Source organism: Haliotis rufescens, unplaced genomic scaffold, assembly GCF_023055435.1.
Source record: "Haliotis rufescens isolate VD_foot unplaced genomic scaffold, xgHalRufe1.0.p SCAF_9, whole genome shotgun sequence".
Taxonomy (NCBI): Eukaryota; Metazoa; Mollusca; class Gastropoda; order Lepetellida; family Haliotidae; genus Haliotis; species Haliotis rufescens.
This window is the reverse complement of record NW_025964383.1, coordinates 7,360,923-7,383,599: the sequence shown is the minus strand read 5'-3', so window position 1 is coordinate 7,383,599 and position 22,677 is coordinate 7,360,923. Positions and strand designations below refer to the sequence as shown.

Below are 22,677 nucleotides of genomic sequence, written 5' to 3'. Positions count from 1 at the left end.
GGATGTTTTAACTGGAACTTCATGAAATACGCCCTTTTTCATTCATGAACACATGCTCTATTTAAGGCTGAGGTCGATGTCAGCTGTATGTTATTGACCGAAACAAAACCATTGTCAAATGGCCGTTAGTGTGTTCTGTATGCCCTCGACAGTGTAACACCGGTCTAGGCGGGGTGTCAACTGTTCCACTATCTAAAGTATAAATACAACTGATTGGCTATGATATCGTACAATATTATATTTACACGAACTATTAACATGTCATTATAAATAACTGGATAACGCGCGGCTATCGTGCATTGTTTGTGCATGACAAAGATAAACTGCACATACGTCTGTCTATTCGTACGTACCAGAAACAAGAAACGGACTGACTACCTCAGAGGGGGGGGGGGGGGGGGGGGGGGGGCATTAATAACAATAACGAAGTTTTATGGAAGTTCATCACTGTTATTAATTAGGTTGTGGAGCAGATAGTAAATGTAACTTATCAATGTACTGACACACGGCAGGTATTCAGAAAGTGTACTATGTTCACTACCACTGCTTTAAATGTCACATGGTCCATTCCGCCCCTTTGCTTTACCAACTAGGTGAAGGTCGCGTTTTGGGTGACAGGTTTCCTTGACTGTTCAGCGCAAACACTGTCGAGTAAAGCATCAGACTGGTAGCAGTGTTGTTATTATTTTGTCCACATAAATCTCAATCAACAACAGATTGCAACAGACTATATAAATATTCATATGAACCAGAATACTATATGAACAACATCATTTGTAAATCGTGATGAATCTCCTGTTGTAGTTCCACACTTTCAAACATACCTCACAAACGCCAGACCAACACGTTTCTTGTTTTTCCTTTGCCGAATGAAACGAAATATAGGAAATCGTGGCTGAGTGTGCACTTATTTCAGAACCGTACTTGTTTCATTGAAGGCAACTAAACCAAAATGGTCAAACAATCACAGAAAGCGTTCAATGTACTATCCTTATTGGTTGTCTCACCACGAAGTAGTGTCATTTCAACAACCGACCCCTATCACGTTTTGCCAGGGAGATCCTTGACAGAATTGAGTAAATCAGTTAAACAAAAAACAAAATTGGTCTGGTTGAATTTCGTGACTCGCAGCTGACAATGAAATTGGCAGGTGGAGAGTCACCCGAACACACAATGGCATCCCCTGAACCTCGCCCCAAATCCACGCATACATATATATCTACATTGAACATTGGCTGAATGTCCGCAGCCACAGGGCCGGAGACCGGCTTGCATAGTGATTTACGTCATGCCTTCAACACGGCAGAAAGAAGAAACGTGTATTTTCCATCGAATCTTGAGTAGGCTTAGGAACAAGTAAAGATGTCGCCACTGTAACGGCTTGAGAAACAATTTTGATTGTGCCACTTATATAAATGCAGTCACGACGGCCGATCCACACAGCACCGCGGTGTCAGTTGCAGCCAGCACAACCGGGAGCCTTCCCGTCTCCACGCGCGACACAATCACACTTACAGCAAACTTGGAATCTCCCACTCGATTTCTAACTCTCAGCCTTTACCCATGCTAAATAGAACAGTCTATTTGGCAATGGAGGTGCAAGGTGGTGGATGTTAGTTCATACCGAGGTTACCACTGCATGTCTGGAAGGAAGAAAAGCTGGTTAGTTGCAACTGGAATAGGGAGTTAGCGTCTTTCAAGTAAACACGACTTAACAATAATTTTCCTGGGAAGCATACAGTTTTAGGATTATAGTGTCTCCAAAATGAAACTCTTTACATTACTCGTGATGTGTTTTTAACATATGGCAGCTCAGGTATAAACACGGGTGTGCTATTCCGAAAAGCAAACATGAATTTCTGGTAACCGAAATAGGACAGTTTGGATATACGGTGGAGATGTTAAAATACATAATGAATACTATATCGAATCTTTATCGGTAGTTTAGTTAGAATAGAGGGAAGTGTATGTGTTATCAGACTAAATGTAGCAGTAAGGGAGACAGGCACCCGCCACCCTAAGAGAGAAGGTGTGTGTGCACCTCAGTGCCCGTGGTCCTGCAAGCTAGTGTCATCCTGATGTCTCAATGTCTGCGGCAGATCTTAATCTGTCCAACCTATGAACATACTTCAGATGAAGTAGCACTTCCCCTGCATAGTCATCATTCTTCCAGTGAGGCTGTCCATATTTTTTTCTGTTTCCCATCTCCCGAATTTTCATTCCGACGTGAAATGAAAGTTTTCGTATCCCAATATTTCCCACCGCTGTGGAACTTTATGCCTCGATGTGATAAAATTAAATACTTCTACCATTGCAAACTCATAAGAAAAACCTGTTCAAGTTGATCTTTCTTAAACTATATTTATTATAAACTTGTTTCCGGAGCAAAGCGACTTGATCTAAATTATAATTAAATTTAAAGACCGGTACCAAATTTTCTAAGCTTTAAAATGTCATAACATACGTTGCACAATTAGTCAATTGTTTATTTGTTAATTGTAAATTAGTTTATTTATTTATTTATTTTCGCCTACCCTATTCCCTGCTGGTTGAGTTGGGAGATGAGAAACACAAACAAATATGGATGGCTTAATAACAAAAACAAACGCGCATGAACCCAGTCCAATTTGAACACAAACAATCATATCATTATCAAGTGTCAACAATAATTCCACATGAAGACAGGAGGTCCCTGGCGTCCAGTACATATTCACAGATCTCGTGCTACCCACACAACGATGTCGTCTGCCGCCGGCGGAGTCTTCTCCGTGTCCTTGTAATCCTCCTCGTCGTCCATGAGGGGAATCTTGTGGTCAGTCAGGGGCTTGTTGGCCACAACGCAGCGCTTGATCTTAAACAGCACCATGATGACGGAACTCCACAGCAGACACGCCCCTGGGAAGAATATAGCAAGATGCATGAAGGTCGGGCATATACAGTGATGACGCGGCTTATAGATATACATACGCCAGTTAGTCATTGACAGAGATATGACGCGGCTTATAAACATACACACGCAATAATCTTATAATATGAATTTACTTAACAAGGCAGTGGTACCATTCCTAGTTCAATGCTCTCATGGATGACCATCGTTATTCGATACTAATAATGCGTATTCTATATTTTAAGTTTGAATGAATACGAGTTAACTATGAATCTTCCGACAAAGATGCTGATAGTGACAGTTTGGGTGTGGGTGAAGCGGTGGTGTCGCCGGGTACTGTACCTGCTAGGTAGAAGGCGTACTTGTATTCCTTCTCGTGTTGTATCAGCAAACCTGTCGCAGACAAACAACGGTATCAACATACACAACATGGCAAATCATTGTTCAAAAATTGGGTAAGTAGATTTAGTCTTCTAAATTACTGCTTGTTACAGTGGCGACCTACCACGAGTGCTGCTTGTTACAATGACGACCTACCACGTGTACTGCTTGTTGCCATGACGGCCAACAACATGTACTGCTTGTTGCCATGACGGCAAACAACATGCACTGCTTGTTACATTGACAGCCTAGCACGTGTACTGCTTGTGACATTGACAGCCTACCACGTGTACTGCTTGTTACATTGACAGCCTACCACGTGTACTACTTGTCGCCATGACGGCCAACAACATATACTGCTTGTTACATTGACAGCCTACCACGTGTACTGCTTGTTACATTGACAGCCTACCACGTGTACTGCTTGACACCACGAGGACCTCCCACGTATACAGGAAGTGCTTGTTACAATGACGACCAACCATGTATACTGGTGGTTACCAATCTCGTGCCAGGTTATCGTGTTTTCTAATTCATACCTTCCCTATTTCAGTGCTTACCCATATATAGAGACTGTAAGTGTCAGTGCGGTCTCTGACAGGACAATGCGTGACAGGGTCGATATTTAGAACTTTGCAAGAAAAACTAACAATATTATTACAATATATTTGTACTGTCTGTACTTACATCTATGGAAATTAGCTGGGGTGAAAGACTAGATCATGTGGCAAGAACGCTTCCAGCACAAGATCACCAGTCTACACAAATATAAGCCTCATCTCCACATTAGGTATTGATATAAGTCTGAGGGTTCATGATTTCGAAAATCAGACATTGTGGGCCAAAATGCTGTCAATATTCCTGATCCTTTTTGTTCGAGTGTCACAAATTCGGCTTCGAAAAACGTAAGACATTTTATCGTAAGATCAGTAAAACTAGCACACCTATCAAAGGATATAACACTGACAGCGGAGCTGTTTCTAATATCTACATAAAACATATGTAATCACCGACCAGGGGTCGTATAGCCACAAAGTCCCATATCGAGACCATCATAACCGTACCTGCCGCTGGTCCTCCGGTGAGGCAGCCCAAGGCTATCATAAAACACAGGTACCCGTTGCCCATAGCAATATACTCCGGGCCGAGAAGCTCCCGGGAAGCTTGAGAGAGGAATGTTGTCCAATATCCACTATAGAAGCCGAATAGTAACGTGTATCCGATCTGACCCGTGAAGTCTTTGAACAAGAGCGGACAGATGCCAGTGACAACCACGCCAAGTCCAACAGGGCACAGCACAGACGTGACGTCATCCAGCGTACTGTTGTGCCCCATAAACGCGAATATCATCCTGCTGGTGAAGCTGGCCATGCCGACACAAGCCACGAGGAACGTGGAGCTCTCGAAGTCCGTTCCTTGCGATATTGCATAGGATGGCAGGTACATGTAGATGATGGTGGACCCGAAGCTCCAGAAGAGGTTGGCGATGCACATGCCGTGGAACAGAGGGTTTCGGAGGGGGAGGCAGGACAGGAGTGGCAGGAGGCGTACCTCCTTCTCCCCGGGTAGAGGCTTGAGCAGGGCACCACACACGCACAGGTTGAGCGACACCCCGCCCAGGAGCAGGAGAGTTCCCCTCCACGCAAACATGTCCAGCATGTGTCTGATGATGATGGGGAAGGTGATGATGCCTGCCCCGACCCCACCAACAACAACGCTCAACGCCTGGAACCGCCCATGGATGAAGTAACGCTCTACAGCAACTATAGAGGGTGAACACGCCAGACCGAAGCCAATACCTGCAACAGAAAGCGTTACTGTCATAACATCGCATATATGTACCTACATGTACCAAAATGTCGCATAAACGAAAAACATACATGAGAATTCGCCATTTGTGTGTGTGTGTGTGTGTGTGTGTGTGTGTGCGTGTGCGTGTGCGTGTGCGTGTGCGTGCGTGTGCGTGCGTGTGTGGTCCTTAATCTGTTATCATAGGATCCTTAGGGTCGTGAAAGGTCTTCAGTTTCCATTCCGTTTTTTGGGAATGTTATGGAAGTACGCAGTTATTAAATCTGTGGTCCATCCCCGTACTTAGTGACCAGTCGAAAGGTCAAACCAACCTGTCGACATATGCATTCGATATCCGTATCAATTCAACGTAGACGCATTTGCTTCATTATGTCAAGTTGTATACACGCTTGATTACTGATAACGCATCGACCAATACCATGTCTGTGTCTTGGCCTCGTCAGTGTACACACCCAGCGTCGGTCAAAATAGATCAGATCTATACCAGCAGACTCGTGTCAAATGCTACAGACAGATCGGGAATGGGGTTGTCTGCTGATTCTGGTGTTGATTCTGATGTTTACAGGGCGCTGGGATTTCATTAAAAAACATAAATTGTCCCAGAAAATCCTGTTATAAAGAAATATGTTGCCTGCCAAAAAAATGACATTGTCACATTGTACAATGTTACAAGGTGCTTTTCTTAAAAATATATTTGGGATCATGGTTTTAGATAAAAAATTGTCTTGTTTTTCACCTTCCCCAGATAGTGCCTCACTTACCCCCATCCCGGGCTCCACCCAACCCCCACCATCCCCGTCACCATGTCAACATACATACACAGCTTCTCCACCCTTTTTATCCATTCCATATTCTTCCAAATACAGCCTCAGCCGCCCCTACTCCTATTCAAATACAGCCTCGCCAACCCCTTCTCCTCTTCAAATACAGCCTCGCCCACCCCTACTGCTCTTCAAATACAGCCTCGCCCACCCCTACTGCTCTTCAAATACAGCCTCGCCCACCCCTATTCCTCCTCAAATACAGCCTCGCCCACCCCTACTCCTCTTCAAATACAGCATCGCCCACCCCTACTGCCCTTCAAATACAGCCTCGCCTATCCCCATTCCTCCTCAAATACAGCCTCGCCCACCCCTACGGCTCTTCAAATACAGCCTCGCCCACCCCTACGGCTCTTCAAATACAGCCTCGCCCACACCTAATCCTCCTCAAATACAGCCTCGCCCTAGATCACAACCTCACAACGTTTCAGACCAAGCCTTATGAACTCACCTGTAAGCAGTCCGAATGTGAGGTACACCTGATAAAGCTCATTGACCACAAGTCCTAGCGACAGCCCTGTCGCCGCCAGAAGCCCCCCGACCATAACGCTGACACGGCATCCCCATATACTCGCTACAAACCGCAGCATCACACCTGCAACACACAGTAGCACAACAAAAGTGAGTAAATTGATTAAAGGCCGCTTTGAAAAAAGTACTTTCAGTTATAATATGGCGTGTCAGCTTAAGACATCCTGGCATGCTAAGTCTTATGGGCTGCCATGTTCCGCGCAACATGATAAGAGATCAGAATTACAGAATACACGAGTTTGCATTTGGCCTTGAATAATATTTCACATCTAAAAAAAATCCTACACATCGAGCTGAACGAGGCAAGAGCATATGAGTTGATATTATAAGTTGTCAACCGATCTCGAGTGGCATATGGTGTGATGTACATAGGCTCACACACAAGGAACATCACACCATATGCCCCGAGGGATCGGTTGACAACGAATTGATCTCACCGACTTTAATTCAGCCACGTTGACAGCTAGCAGACGACGCAAATGAGCCGAGTTACTTCCCTTTACCCAGATACTGATGCGAGATAAGCAAGTTACCTAAGGTGTGTTACGATTGATTCCTTAGCGGGGTACATGGAAAAAATCATTGCCCGCACTTTTACCAATCAGAGGCTAGTATTTTAATGTTAGGTAAGATAAAGGTTGACGTACTGGAGAGCGCCGTGACGTACAGCAGTACCGATCCCACCCATGACGTATCGAAGTGGTTCTTCTGGAAGATGTCCCTGAAGATGACGTGGAAGACGCCCAGACTGTACGTGATGCCGCACACTATGAACTGCGTAAAAAATGCGGCCAGAACGACGACCCACTTCCGGTAGCCATCCTCCTCGTTCATCCTGGACTTCCGCTTAATAGTGACGACGATCATTTAGTCTCTGAAACAATAAAACAATCGCCGAGTGTAAACCGATGTGGTCCTTGACACGGTCCGCATAATGGATTTCAAATATTCGTTGGTCATCAGTCTTGTTGAGATGAGGGAACGCATACAAATTGTACAATCCGACAGACTGATATTTTGTAATTTGATGAGATATAACATATTGATTGTTAGCAACGATGTTCACTTTAATACGTGACTGTACATATTCAAATCAGACCCGCTCAGCGTCTTAAATCATTTCTGATACACGATAATAGCCATGATTAAAAAAATCTCCAAAATCGATTCAGATAAGGTCAACCACTTTCCATATAGGTGTATGTATTCCAGCATATAACGCGTTAACCAAAGACTGTCTGTTAAGCCGATACTTCGCAAACAGGCCAATCATTTCCAACAAATATATTGCCATCAATAGATACAGTATCGATCTTCTATCCGACTGTGCGACGAAAACACCACAAACGGCACACAGACAAAGACCCACGTGGAATCAGAACCTTTAAGTCTTGTTGAAGCCCGGCTAATATGACGACAGTGCTGTCCTGGTTAACGTCCAAACAGAGGCAATAAAGGTATTTGACGATGAGATGTGCCTTGCTAGTCCGCTAGTCACACAGGACATAACTATACAGATGACCCCCAGCTAGTCACACGAGACATCACTGTACAGGTGACCCGCTAGTCACACGAGACATCACTGTACAGGTGACCCGCTAGTCACACGAGACATCACTGTACAGATGACCCGCTAGTCACACGAGACGTCACTATACGGATGACCCGCTAGTCACACGAGACATCACTGTACAGGTGACCCGCTAGTCACACGAGACATCACTGTACAGATGACCCGCTAGTCACACGAGACATCACTGTACAGATGACCCGCTAGTCACACGAGACATCACTGTACAGATGACCCGCTAGTCACACGAGACATCACTGTACAGATGACCCGCTGGTCACATAAAAACATATGTAACATATTGAATGGATTGTGTAAGATGTGACGAATCGTCACATGGCACTGGCCTGTGGCAGAGGTACGATGTTCACCGCATGGAACTCTGGGTAGGAGAGTGTATCTGTTTTTCTTTAGTCACCTCTACGTACATCTTCCGTGCCGCCGACATGTGTTATAATTCTTGCATTTCGCAGTAGTGTATGATAAAATATTACAAACCTCACATGAAGGCCATGCCATCTTCCCAAAGCAAGGGGAAGGTGTGTCAAAGTCTGCTCCGGTAACATGAGGCAATGAAGGCGCATGTCCAATTAAACACAGTTCAATAAATTAGTTATCCCAAACGGTGGACTTGGAAGTAAAAAGGCGACTTTCGAAAGCCTCACAAGCCGGACTTTCGACCGCTGCTACACATTGCCAGAAAGGCATGAGAGACACCACTTGCGATCGTGGAGACAGAAGGACCCTTATCACCCTGACCAAACAATGACAAGAAGGCTTAAGTTTGAACGGTCCATGTTTCGACTAGAAAGCTAGGACAGCCATACTTCATACAAAGATAGTAAGATTAGCAAGGCCCGACAGTGGTCAATCAAAGATAGTTAGGTTAGCAAGGCCCGACAGTTGTCAAACAAAGATAGTTCGGTGAGCAAGGCCTGACAGTGGTCAGTCAAAGATAGTTAGGTTAGCAAGGCCCGTCAGTGGTCAAACAAAGATAGTAAGGTTAGCAAGGCCCGACAGTGGTCAATCAAAGATAGTTAGGTTAGCAAGGCCCGTCAGTGGTCAAACAAAGATAGTGAGGTTATCAAGGCCCGACAGTAGTCAAACAAAGATAGTAAAGTTAGCAAGGCCCGACAGTGGTCAATCAAAGATAGTAAGGTTAGCAAGGCCCGACAGTGGTCAATCAAAGATAGTGAGGTTATCAAGGCCCGACAGTAGTCAAACAAAGATAGTAAGGTTAGCAAGGCCCGACAGTGGTCAATCAAAGATAGTAAGGTTATCAAGGATCGGCAGTGGTCAAACAAAGATAGTAAGGTTAGCAAGGCCCAACAGTGGTCAATCAAAGATAGTGAGGTTATCAAGGCCCGACAGTGGTCAATCAAAGATAGTAAGGTTAGCAAGGCCCGACAGTGGTCAATCAAAGATAGTAAGGTTAGCAAGGCCCGACAGTGACACGCATTAGTTTTCCTCACCCGAGTCCTCATCCCTGCAACCACCGGAATCACTAGCAGGGTTTAGAATAATATAGGAGACCCAATGTGTGACTACAAACGTAAGAGTGCACTAGGTTCAGTGGAGGATTGACGCAACAATGTTATCACCAGATACAGGTCAACTGATGGACCTCGCTCACACAGGAATAGATAACAGCACGCTAGTGCCATAGGGCATCAGTTGGTTGATCTTTATTACGGGAATTTCCGAACACGTTTTAGTCAAGCTATTTTGTTACATAAGGGATTAGATTATTCTCTAAGTAGTCATTAGCACACCTCTCATTGAGACCGTTACCATGTCAATCATTAATCTAAGACACCAACCCCACAGACACCACTATTCCCCACATTAATTACTTACTTAGAACACTCGTCCTCAATGACACTGCTATTCCCCACATTAATTATTTACTAAGAACACTCATCCTGAATGACACTGCTATTCCCCACATTAATTACTACTTAGAACACTCGTCCTCAATGACACTGCTATTCCCCACATTAATTTCTCACTTAGAACACTCATCCTGAATGACACTGCTATTCCCACATTAATTATTATTTAGAACACTCGTCCTCAATGACACTGCTATTCCCCATATTATTTATTTACTTAGAACACTCGTCCTCAATGACACTGCTATTCCCCACATTAATTACTTACTTAGAACACTCGTCCTCAATGACACTGCTATTCCCCACATTAATTACTTACTTAGAACACTCGTCCTCAATGACACTGCTATTCTACCACATAAGACACCAAATTTATTGACACCGCCAATCTATCTTGTCACTCGTTATCAAAAGACACCCATCATCAATGGCACCGCTATGCTTCATCACCTATTTACGTAAGACACCAAATCTAGTGACACTGCCAATTTACCATGCCACTCCTTATAATAAGACACCAACCACTATGACACTGCCAACCACAATGACACTGCCAACCACAACGACACTGCCAACCACAACGACACTGCCAACCACAACGACACTGCCAACCACAATGACACTGCCAACCACAATGACACTGCCAACCACAACGACACTGCCAACCACAACGACACTGCCAACCACAATGACACTGCCAACCACAATGACACTGCCAACCACAACGACACTGCCAACCACAACGACACTGCCAATCTACCAAGCAAGTCGTTATCCTAAGACACATAAGATTCTCAATGACGCCTCAACTAACTTCCTCTGCTACATACGGGAATGTGCTGCCCAGCAGGCAGGGTGGGAGCTGTGGTGGGATATGTTGTGTCAGACACTAAATTGTGACAATAAAACCGCTTATGGAAGTCGGTCGATAGCGGCAACGACATAACGTTATCGTTGCCTTGGTAACTTGCCCTAGTCGGATGTGCATATGAGACTCGGCACAACATTTACCAACCCATTGTGTGTGTCCTACTACTGCTCAGCTCCTTGTGTGTGTCCTACTACTGCTCAACTCCTTGTGTGTGTCCTACTACTACTGCTCAACTCCTCGTATGTGTCCTACTACTGCTCAACCCCTTGTGTGTGTCCTACTAATACTGCTCAACTCCTTGTGTGTGTCCTACTACTGCTGCTCAGCTCCTTGTGTGTGTCCTACTACTGCTCAACTCCTTGTGTGTGTCCTACTACAGCTGCTCAACTCCTTGTGTGTGTCCTACTACTGCTGCTCAACTCCTTGTGTGAGTCCTACTACTGCTCAACTCCTTGTGTGTGTCCTGCTACTGCTGCTCAACTCCTTGTGTGTGTCCTGCTACTGCTGCTCAACTCCTTGTGTGTGTCCTACTTCTGCTCAACTCCTTGTGTGTGTCCTGCTACTGCTGCTCAACTCCTTGTGTGTGTCCTACTACTGCTGCTCAACTCCTTGTGTGAGTCCTACTACTGCTCAACTCCTTGTGTGTGTCCTACTACTGCTGCTCAACTCCTTGTGTGTGTCCTACTACTGCTGCTCAACTCCTTGTGTTTGCCTACTACTGCTGCTCAACTCCTTGTGTGTGTCCTGCTACTGCTGCTCAACTCCTTGTGTGTGTCCTACTTCTGCTCAACTCCTTGTGTGTGTCCTGCTACTGCTGCTCAACCCCTTATGTGTGTGTCCTACTGCTGCTCAACTCCTTGTGTGTGTCCTACTACTGCTGCTCAACTCCTTGTGTGTGTCCTACTACTGCTGCTCAACTCCGTGTGTGTCCTACTACTGCTGCTCAACTCCTTGTGTGTGTCCTACTACTGCTGCTCAACTCCTTGTGTGTGTCCTACTACTGCTGCTCAACTCCTTGTGTGTGTCCTACTACTGCTGCTCAACTCCTTGTGTGTGTCCTACTACTGCTGCTCAACTCCTTGTGTATGTCCTACTACTACTGCTCAACTCCTTGTGTGTGTCCTGCTACTGCTGCTAAACTCCTTGTGTGTGTCCTACTACTGCTGCTCAACTCCTTGTGTGTGTCCTACTACTGCTGCTAAACTCCTTGTGTGTGTCCTGCTATTGCTGCTCAACTCCTAGTGTGTGTCCTACTACTGCTGCTCAACTCCTTGTGTGTGTCCTACTACTGCTGCTCAACTCCTTGTGTGTGTCCTACTACTGCTCAACTCCTTGTGTGTGTCCTACTACTGCTCATCCCCTTGTGAGGAAACCCTTCGAGCATACTGACCTGATGCTCCTTCACTGTCCGGGAGCTTTCGAAAATCAAAATTCAACCTCATCGTCTCAGATTAGTCATTAATATTATTACTCACTGACGGTCATCGACTTGTGCAATGCGGTCTGATTAGTGACACGGGTTTTTATGCACGGGAGATAGCACAGTTGCCCTACTACCGACAGCTATATCACGCCAGGGACACGATATGATAGTGGAAATCTAAGTGTTACACGAGTGTTGAAACATAAGTACTATCTATGTAGGCCTGGCACAGATAGCGAACGACAGGAGTCAGTCTGTGTGTACAGGCTGTTTCAGTTTCAGCAACTCGTCTTGCACACAATGCCATAATGTATTCGGCATATATTGCGCTTCTACCTTTTCACCATGTTAGAAGAACTGCGTGCCAGGTGGCAGGTTTTTATCGGATCTCATCTGGTATTCCAGAAAGTGGATCCTGCCAGTGTAAGGGACGTAATTCTCCACGGCAAGATGCTAAGATCAGTTAAAGACATATATATGGTTTATAGGTTTATAATAGAAAGCTAATCACAAAGGAAAATGAAGAACGAAGCTTGGTTTATTTCACGATAAGACATTGTTCTATCATGACGTCATTTCTGGAGATTCGCTCGCTACTTGATGACGTCGTACATTCGACGACGTTATTTTTGAGAGGTGTCTGGTGAGTTGTTTCCCATAGATTTAGCTGGACATCTCAGATGAACGCAATGGCTGAATGATCGCACCCAAAAGTGGGAGTGATATGACATACAGTATTGGGAGAAAAGGTGCAGATAATCGTCTTGAAAATTGTGAGAATGCCAAACTTAATCCCCCTGTACATAAAATGGAGTTGTCCGACATTGCCGAGGTCGGATTGTATTCAGGGAGTCACCATTATTTAAATACGCGTAAATATTCTTAAAGCTTGTACAATTTATTGACATCCTTAAACGGTATGTACAAAATGTTGATATCTCATATAAAAAATAAACGACTCGTGGTCGTTCTTTTATCGTACAATAAGACACTGTAGGGAGAATAAACCACTCGGGGTTGCGCACCTTATGGTTTATTCTCCCTGCGGTGTTTTATTTATTTATTTTTTTATTTTTTTAATATATTTATTTATATATTTTTTATCACTTTATTTCTTTTGGGGGGTACAGGCACACTCTATGGGTATTGGCACATTTCAAAGAGAAAAGTGATGGACAATATAATTACGTCACATACATATTATTAGTGTTGTGTAAACATTGGACATTGGATAAATTTTACCTATGTAAACATATTGTGACATGAGCACCAAAAGGTCATCCATTTTCCATATTTGCTTTCTGAATAGGCAGTAGTCTTGTTGACATGATAAGAATTTGTTACCATAGACTTGAGACCATTCAAATGTGGTAGGCGATTCGTACATTTGTTTTTGTAGATGTATAATTTAGTTAGAATGAAAATCAAGTTTAGTACGTCATTTGGTTTCTTCCTAAATCAATATATGACATTTTGCTTATTTATTTCCATTTTGTGCCAGTTTTCTATCCCTTTCATCAAGCTGTGCCACAACGGCACATGTGTACAATCAAATAACGGATGGATAATAGATTCAACTTCAACAGCACCATAAATACACAATGGTGATGGCTTTATTTTACAGATGTATTAATATGTATTAGTTATGAGAATTCTAGGGACCACTCGGTATTGAATATTTCAGAATTAATTCCATTTTCCAATTTTGTTTCACTGCGAATATTTTCCTGTAACTTCAGATAATTCACTATATTTGAATACAATAGCTTGCATCCTTCATCTTCTTTATCTAGTATCTCTAAATTTTGAGGAATAAAGGGCAACTCTACTTGTTTTTCAAAAGATATCGATTTGGTATGTCCATACGCTCTTATGGCTGAAATCAAACCTGCGTATTCTAGAAATTTGGTTTTAGTTGATACAGATCAGTGAATTCTTCGTAGCTCAAAAACGTACCATGCATCGTACTTCAGACAATCGTAAGAAATTTAACAGTTGCTTTTAAATAGAGCACATATATAATTGGCTTATTTTCTATTTTGATATTATCATTTGTCCATATATATTGTATGCCGAGATCTCTACATACGATTCAAATTCATCTTTGCAGTGTTTTATTGTACGATAAACAACTCCCTCTCTTCGCTTGCATCTCTATGTTGTGAAGGGAAGTATTGTAAGTGTTTCTTGTTTCGGGTAACGCGACCTTGCAATACAAAGTAGGTCAGGTAGTTTTGTCGATGGCCCGGCACGATTATTGTATGGTGCATATAGAAGACAGATGGCAGTTGGTTGCCTGAAACAATGACCTTTTTCATTGTGACCTGATTAATTTCTTCCAACAATTGGGGACAAGGAATGGTTCAATTGAATAAGAAATTATGCAACAACATGTTGGCGGGTAACCGTATCGGCTTAATATGGGAAAAAAGATCAACGCCATGCAGGGCTCAGCCGTTTATCCCTTTGGTGAAACCCACGAGAACGGATATGGTGCTGACAAACCAAGGAAATCACGGTGAACCGTGAATTAACGAACCAATGACTAGCAGAGACGTAACTCTCCAGCGCCGATTGCGCTGAACCAGAACTCTGGGTCACCTGCTACTTTGTCACACAGATATAAAGACATGATTTAAAATATGCGTCGTCCTAGACCCAAAACAACACAGCGCCCACGAAGCTCTACCACCGTACAGAAGACACACATCACCTTTATCGACGATCTCCACTCATAAAAAAAACCTCCAGTGTGAAATTGCATGACAAACTTTGCAGTGAAACACATAATTAGGAGAGTTACATAATTGCAATCTGGTTCCCAAGCACTCCGTCCACGCGAAAACAGAGGACCCCGCCTGTTACTAGTGGGCTTTCTTCGTGTTGGAAACATACAATTGCCTTCTGTTGCTGGCGTGCGGTAGACCATTACTGGAATCCGCCGTGGTCATGTGAAAGAACGTTAATCTCTGCGCTCCATTTCATCTTCCACAAGAACTGACTGATGCCATGGGCTTCTCGAAGGACAGGGGGCTAAAGAATGCTTAGTATACCTGTAATCACACAACATGGGGAGGGGCTATGACGCCGAACATGGAGAATAGCATCGTCATAATTATAACGGTCTATAACACAAGCTGGCCGGTCTTGTGGGGTGACTGTTGTCCGTGACACATGCACAGTCTGACAACACAATCGCCATGGTCATAACTTGGCGTTAGCACAAACAGTCAGAACAATGTATGCATACAAATATGTCAGAACATATGTCAGGGTAAGATCTCAGAACATGTGTCGGTGTAAGATCCCAGAACACCTGTCAGTGTAAGATCACAGTACAATGCGTCTGTTGGAGATCCCAGAACAATGTGTCAGTGTAAGATCACAGTACAATGCGACTGTTGGAGATCCCAGAACAATGTGTCAGTGTAAGATCACAGTACAATGCGTCTGTTGGAGATCCCAGAACAATGTGTCAGTGTAAGATCACAGTACAATGCGTCTGTTGGAGATCCCAGAACAATGTGTCAGTGTAAGATCACAGTACAATGCGTCTGTTGGAGATCCCAGAACAATGTGTCAGTGTAAGATCACAGTACAATGCGTCTGTTGGAGATCCCAGAACAATGTGTCAGTGTACGATCACAGTACAATGCGTCTGTTGGAGATCCCAGAACAATGTGTCAGTGTAAGATCACAGTACAATGCGTCTGTTGGAGATCCCAGAACAATGTGTCAGTGTAAGATCACAGTACAATGCGTCTGTTGGAGATCCCAGAACAATGTGTCAGTGTAAGATCACAGTACAATGCGTCTGTTGGAGATCCCAGAACACGTGTCAGTGTAAGATCACAGTACAATGCGTCTGTTGGAGATCCCAGAACAATGTGTCAGTGTAAGATCACAGTACAATGCGTCTGTTGGAGATCCCAGAACAATGTGTCAGTGTAAGATCACAGTACAATGCGTCTGTTGGAGATCCCAGAACAATGTGTCAGTGTACGATCACAGTACAATGCGTCTGTTGGAGATCCCAGAACAATGTGTCAGTGTAAGATCACAGTACAATGCGTCTGTTGGAGATCCCAGAACAATGTGTCAGTGTAAGATCACAGTACAATGAGTCTGTTGGAGATCCCAGAACAATGTGTCAGTGTAAGATCACAGTACAATGTTCCTGTTGGAGATCCCAGAACAATGTGTCAGTGTAAGATCACAGTACAATGCGTCTGTTGGAGATCCCAGAACAATGTGTCAGTGTAAGATCACAGTACAATGAGTCTGTTGGAGATCCCAGAACAATGTGTCAGTGTAAGATCACAGTACAATGCGTCTGTTGGAGATCCCAGAACACGTGTCAGTGTAAGATCACAGTACAATGCGTCTGTTGGAGATCCCAGAACAATGTGTCAGTGTAAGATCACAGTACAATGCGTCTGTTGGAGATCCCAGAACAATGTGTCAGTGTAAGATCACAGTACAATGCGTCTGTTGGAGATCCCAGAACAATGTGTCAGTGTAAGATCACAGTACAATGCGTCTGTTGGAGATCCCAGAACAATGTGTCAGTGTAAGATCACAGTACAATGAGTCTGTTGGAGATCCCAGAACACGTGTTAGTGTAAGATCACAGTACAATGTTCCTGTTGGAGATCCCAGAACACGTGTCAGTGTAAGATCACAGTACAATGCGTCTGTTGGAGATCCCAGAACAATGTGTCAGTGTACGATCACAGTACAATGCGTCTGTTGGAGATCCCAGAACAATGTGTCAGTGTAAGATCACAGTACAATGCGTCTGTTGGAGATCCCAGAACAATGTGTCAGTGTAAGATCACAGTACAATGCGTCTGTTGGAGATCCCAGAACAATGTGTCAGTGTAAGATCACAGTACAATGAGTCTGTTGGAGATCCAAGAATAATGTGTCAGTGTAAGATCACAGTACAATGCGTCTGTTGGAGATCCCAGAACAATGTGTCAGTGTAAGATCACAGTACAATGCGTCTGTTGGAGATCCCAGAACAATGTGTCAGTGTAAGATCACAGTACAATGCGTCTGTTGGAGATCCCAGAACAATGTGTCAGTGTAAGATCACAGTACAATGCGTCTGTTGGAGATCCCAGAACAATGTGTCAGTGTAAGATCACAGTACAATGCGTCTGTTGGAGATCCCAGAACAATGTGTCAGTGTAAGATCACAGTACAATGAGTCTGTTGGAGATCCCAGAACAATGTGTCAGTGTAAGATCACAGTACAATGCGACTGTTGGAGATCCCAGAACAATGTGTCAGTGTAAGATCACAGTACAATGCGTCTGTTGGAGATCTCAGAACAATGTGTCAGTGTAAGATCACAGTACAATGCGTCTGTTGGAGATCCCAGAACAATGTGTCAGTGTAAGATCACAGTACAATGCGTCTGTTGGAGATCCCAGAACAATGTGTCAGTGTAAGATCACAGTACAATGAGTCTGTTGGAGATCCCAGAACAATGTGTCAGTGTAAGATCACAGTACAATGCGTCTGTTGGAGATCCCAGAACACGTGTCAGTGTAAGATCACAGTACAATGCGTCTGTTGGAGATCCCAGAACAATGTGTCAGTGTAAGATCACAGTACAATGAGTCTGTTGGAGATCCCAGAACAATGTGTCAGTGTAAGATCACTGTACAATGCGTCTGTTGGAGATCCCAGAACACGTGTCAGTGTAAGATCACAATACAATGCGTCTGTTGGAGATCCCAGAACAATGTGTCAGTGTAAGATCACAGTACAATGCGTCTGTTGGAGATCCCAGAACACGTGTCAGTGTAAGATCACAGTACAATGCGTCTGTTGGAGATCCCAGAACAATGTGTCAGTGTAAGATCACAGTACAATGCGTCTGTTGGAGATCCCAGAACAATGTGTCAGTGTAAGATCACAGTACAATGCGTCTGTTGGAGATCCCAGAACAATGCGTCTGTTGGAGATCCCAGAACAATGTGTCTGTTTGAGATCCCAGAACAATGTGTCTGTTGGAGATTCCAGAACAATGTGTCTGTTGGAGATACCAGAACATGTGTCAGTGTAAGATCCCAGAACAATGTGTCTGTTGGAGATCCCAGAACAATGTTCCTGTTGGAGATCCCAGAGCAATGTGTCTGTTGGAGATCCCAGAGCAATGTGTCTGTTGGAGATCCCAGAACAATGTGTCAATACGAAGATCGTGGTGGCATGTTCCGTGTCATTTGGTCGAGCCCGGTATACACTTCAGCAGTACAGCTAATGTGGGATTATCCACTTGCTCAGCGAGGTAATGCTGCGATAACCTGCCACAATCATCCTACAATGTAATGGTCAGTTCTCCGCGGCCATGCGCTGGCTACTACAGTCTAACCAAAGACTCTATCTGGGCTAATGAGAACAGTTGACGCCAGTAACTCCAACCCACTGAAGCCTCTAAGACTATAATCAATAAGGCAGTGTGATTGGTATAGATCAGTCTACAGGGGCGACCCCTCGTAGCCTTCCTCTACAACAAGCTTCTCAAACTAGGGACTTACTGGGATTCAAATAGAACGGGAAAATCGATGTCATGACCGATATGTGTTCACATAAAAAACAGCGTATATTTAGTAGGTAACCAATGCAAACGTGAATGAGACTTAAGTGAGCGGATACACCAAGGTAAAGAAGGCTTATAATCATAAACCAGGAAAACAATGTTAGCTTTTGATCAGCAGCTGACCACACAACACCAGCTGAACATACAACACCAGCTGACCACTACACGCACGCCACAACACACCCAGGTGAAAAGTGCATCATCTCGAAGTTAGCAGTCCGTCTTGGGGCCGGTCATGCTTCACAGACAATTCTCAGGCCACAGCCAAAACCAAATGTTAATAATGTACCCGCATTAGTATGGCTGTTTGACCCGATGTGTTGGAATGTTACACAAGACGTTAGCGAGTAATGTGTAATCAATGTAACTTGCGAGGCAACCGCTCGGTTAATATGCAAATCCCTCATATGATATAATAGGATTTTAGTGGTAAGGAAATCGTTTCACAAACTTTTTCAAAATCTTTTCAACTCGACATTACCTCACCTGATACAATATTCGTGAGAACCTTTGAAGACAAATATTTATACACGTGATTTCACTATTTAATGGGACATTAATTCAATGACAGCTTCAATCAGAGCACTTTCAACTAAGATAATTAACTACCTTGACTAAATGTACCCAAGATACCACTTACACATATGTATTTTAAACTTCTGTTTTTCTCTATATTACACTCGATGGGGACATAAAGACGTTTATGGTATAGATTCCTTACCACACATTGAATAATGATGTATGCAGGTCAAAACATGATTAAATTTCTAGCTAGTTTAGCCCTGCACTAAATATTTCCCTGTGGTATTGAAACTAATTGACGGAAGTTTAACGTGGCCTTCAGCAGCAATATCACAAACCAAGAATGATGTAATTAGGGCGATCAGGGCCACACAATCACCCACTCCCCAAAGCTGCGACAGCTTACAGCTTGAATAAAATACCATGTAGAGCAGTGTAAGGGCAGAACGTGGTTAAGCGGCCTGTAGCTGATGGAGATATCACCTAGTGCCCAAAAGTTCATTCTTACAAAATATAGAACAGGCAACTTTAGCGAAGTAGATGTATTTCCTCTAAACATTTTACATTTAAAAAAATAATATTTCAATTGCATGGATTATCTACATTACAAAACATGTTTTAATGAAATTATGAAAGATTTCTAAGTCACAGAATGTGACAAACACAGTTAAACACGTTCAGATGAAAACACTCATACTCCAAGTTTTAGATAAACCAAAATGGCGCCCTCCGTCATTCACCAAAGTGCTAACAAAACACTTCCTCGCCTTCAGGGCAGGGAATAATAAACCATTCCTTTAGGCAAAAGACTACCCGAAGCAGAACAGTCGTCCTGGTCCATAGTCCATCACAGCCTCTCTAAGCTATCCCACGCCTAGATAACTGTCACAACAACTTCATTCACAGGGTGTTTTTTGTGTTTCACAATATATTTTCACATCCTGAAGTCCTAATTAGAGACTCCAACGTCGTATCTTGTTTTAGGTCTTGCAACATCATCAACACCTAGCTCGCATCATATACAGACATATTGTGCAACTTTATCACATCATATACTGGTACTATGTGCAACTTTATCACATCATATACTGGTACTATGTGCTGCTATATCGCATCATATACTGGTACTATGTGCTGCTATATCGCATCATATACTGGTACTATGTGCTGCTATATCGCATCATATACTGGTACTATGTGCTACTATGTCGCATCATATACTGGTACTATGTGCTGCTATATCGCATCATATACTGGTACTATGTGCTGCTATATCGCATCATATACTAGTACTATGTGCTACTATGTCGCATCATATACTGGTACTATGTGCTGTTATGTCGCATAATAAACTGGTACAATGTGCTGTTATATCGCATCATATACTGGTACTATTGTCTGTTATATCGCATCATATAATATTATTATTAACGGCTCTACTCGCATATCTAAATTGGTATTGCTACATCGCATTGCATACTCGTTCCTGGCATCCTATAGTCCTGCCCCGCATCATATGTATTGGAACCTCGCGTGTACAGTTCAGATATCTATATGCAGTTTGTATCTAGGCTCCCCCGGCAGCTGGCTACATAGGGCATCAGTACATGTATACACATTCAATGTATATTTGAATGTCAGTGATAATTCTTATGCTTATCTGACTAAGGAATTTAATTCCACAAATGAGATCGATTAGTTGGGTTTTACAGAATGTGTACCTATGCCACAACCCACAGAACTATACAATAATATTCAGCCAGTACAGGCACATCCCACTCTGTTCCCGTTGGTCTGACAATTCACTACCAGCTCTATCCAGATGTACAAATCAATATAAAACAGGTAACATCTTAGGTACAGGCGAAAATATGTGAAACTGACCCTCATTCACACAGACGTTCCCGTTTACACGCCCTGGTGTTTCGCAGTCGCTCATTGAAAGACGGGGCTCGCATCCGTGACTGCCATTAGCTCTGCTTACCTTTGTGTGAGAACATTCCTCGATACAGAAAAACACCAGGACCGACGAGGTGAGATTTTCACTTCGTCCTTCGTCTACGAGATAAAAACACTCAAACAATTACTAACGAACAGCAAATATCATCCCTCCTTAAACATAACATGGCCAGTTTGTGACGAAGCTGCTCATCCACAACACACAGGGTTATTACTTAGCCATCGACAAACAGCTGACATCAGTGTTTATGTTGTTGGGGTCAAAGGTCACTATACCACGTGACCGAATGTTTTCATTCAGTTTAGAGCCCTTTCGTTAATTTACTCAAATCTCTGCACGTTTCGGAACGTCATAAAATCATTTGCTAAGCATGGATTATGCAGTGACGGCCGGTTAATGAGCCGTTGTGCACCCTGCCCCTTTGTTGTTCGCTGTTGGAGAGGTGCCAGCTATATTTGAGATTGACGTCATCACACCAAATGATTCAAAGGGACGTTACTCTAGTAAGGCAATTCTGATCTTGGATAAACTGCTTATATCTCGGGCGGGGGACAAGCTCATAAGACATATAGGAGTGTCTGTTACAATTTTTTAATCCCCTTTTTAGGTCATGAAATGTATTTATAATGAATAAATACCATACTCAAAGAAAGTATGATCATATTCATTTTATCAGTGAGATGTAGAATAGACACACGCAAAGCTAAAATCAACTCTTTTGTTTTGGAAGATATAAAATGTCTTTGTGTTTTATTTGAACTGACTATTGGCCAAACGGACTTTCTTCATATTTCTTTCGTAAAAACTGGAATTTAAATTCGAATTCTGCCAAGCATTTTTGTCTTAACACGGTTAGGTTTAGACTAACATTTAGTCTCTGAAATTTTATATTACACAATATCCTTCTTGACTCTAAACATAATTCCCACCCCCCATGCTGGTTTCTGATATGGAATACAGCTAGATTGAGCTGGCAAGACTTGCTTTTGTATGCGTTTCTAGATTTTATTTTTTCATAAAATAAATATATTCCACGGTCATGGTGCAGGACTAGGATAGGTTTTGAGGAAATATAATTCCCTATGCATTAGAGACGCCGAGGGGTTTGGACGGGAACAAACCAGAGACCATATGTATTATATGTTCTCCGGAACAAACTGAGTTGTGGTGTTTTTACCCAAATACGCATTGAAGCGACATCAAACTCCAAATTGTTTATTGTGTGTATAGTCTGAAGTTTGGTCAAATAGTCAAGCCATATCCATGTGTAGTCATCCATGAATTAATATGATCACGGTTAATTTTCCCTTTTTGTATAACTGCATGTGCAACAGAATGGAAAGAACCAATGGAATGTGTTTAGAGGGATGTCTTCAGGTTTAGATAATGTATCCTGAACC

At 43.2% G+C, this 22,677-nt stretch overlaps 1 protein-coding gene across 3 annotated transcripts in view; it reads right to left on the bottom strand.

Moving 5' to 3' along the window:
- Positions 1-397: 397 nt before the first annotated feature.
- The window catches only part of LOC124127565 (monocarboxylate transporter 12-like), a 42,127-nt gene continuing 19,847 nt past the window's right edge, over positions 398-22,677 (bottom strand). For 2 of the 3 annotated variants that reach the window (XM_046490969.2, XM_046490966.2), the window contains exons 2-7: positions 7,077-7,303; positions 6,350-6,493; positions 4,333-5,067; positions 3,230-3,280; positions 2,733-2,895; positions 398-1,643 (exon numbers count right to left, since the gene is read on the bottom strand). In XM_046490969.2, the coding sequence (XP_046346925.1) occupies positions 1,619-1,643; positions 2,733-2,895; positions 3,230-3,280; positions 4,333-5,067; positions 6,350-6,493; positions 7,077-7,296 (1,338 nt within the window). In that variant the 5' untranslated portion in view covers positions 7,297-7,303 and the 3' untranslated portion in view covers positions 398-1,618. Of the gene's footprint in view, positions 1,644-2,732; positions 2,896-3,229; positions 3,281-4,332; positions 5,068-6,349; positions 6,494-7,076; positions 7,304-21,301; positions 21,607-22,677 lie in introns of those variants that run through there. The other variant, XM_046490967.2, reaches the window with a different exon arrangement.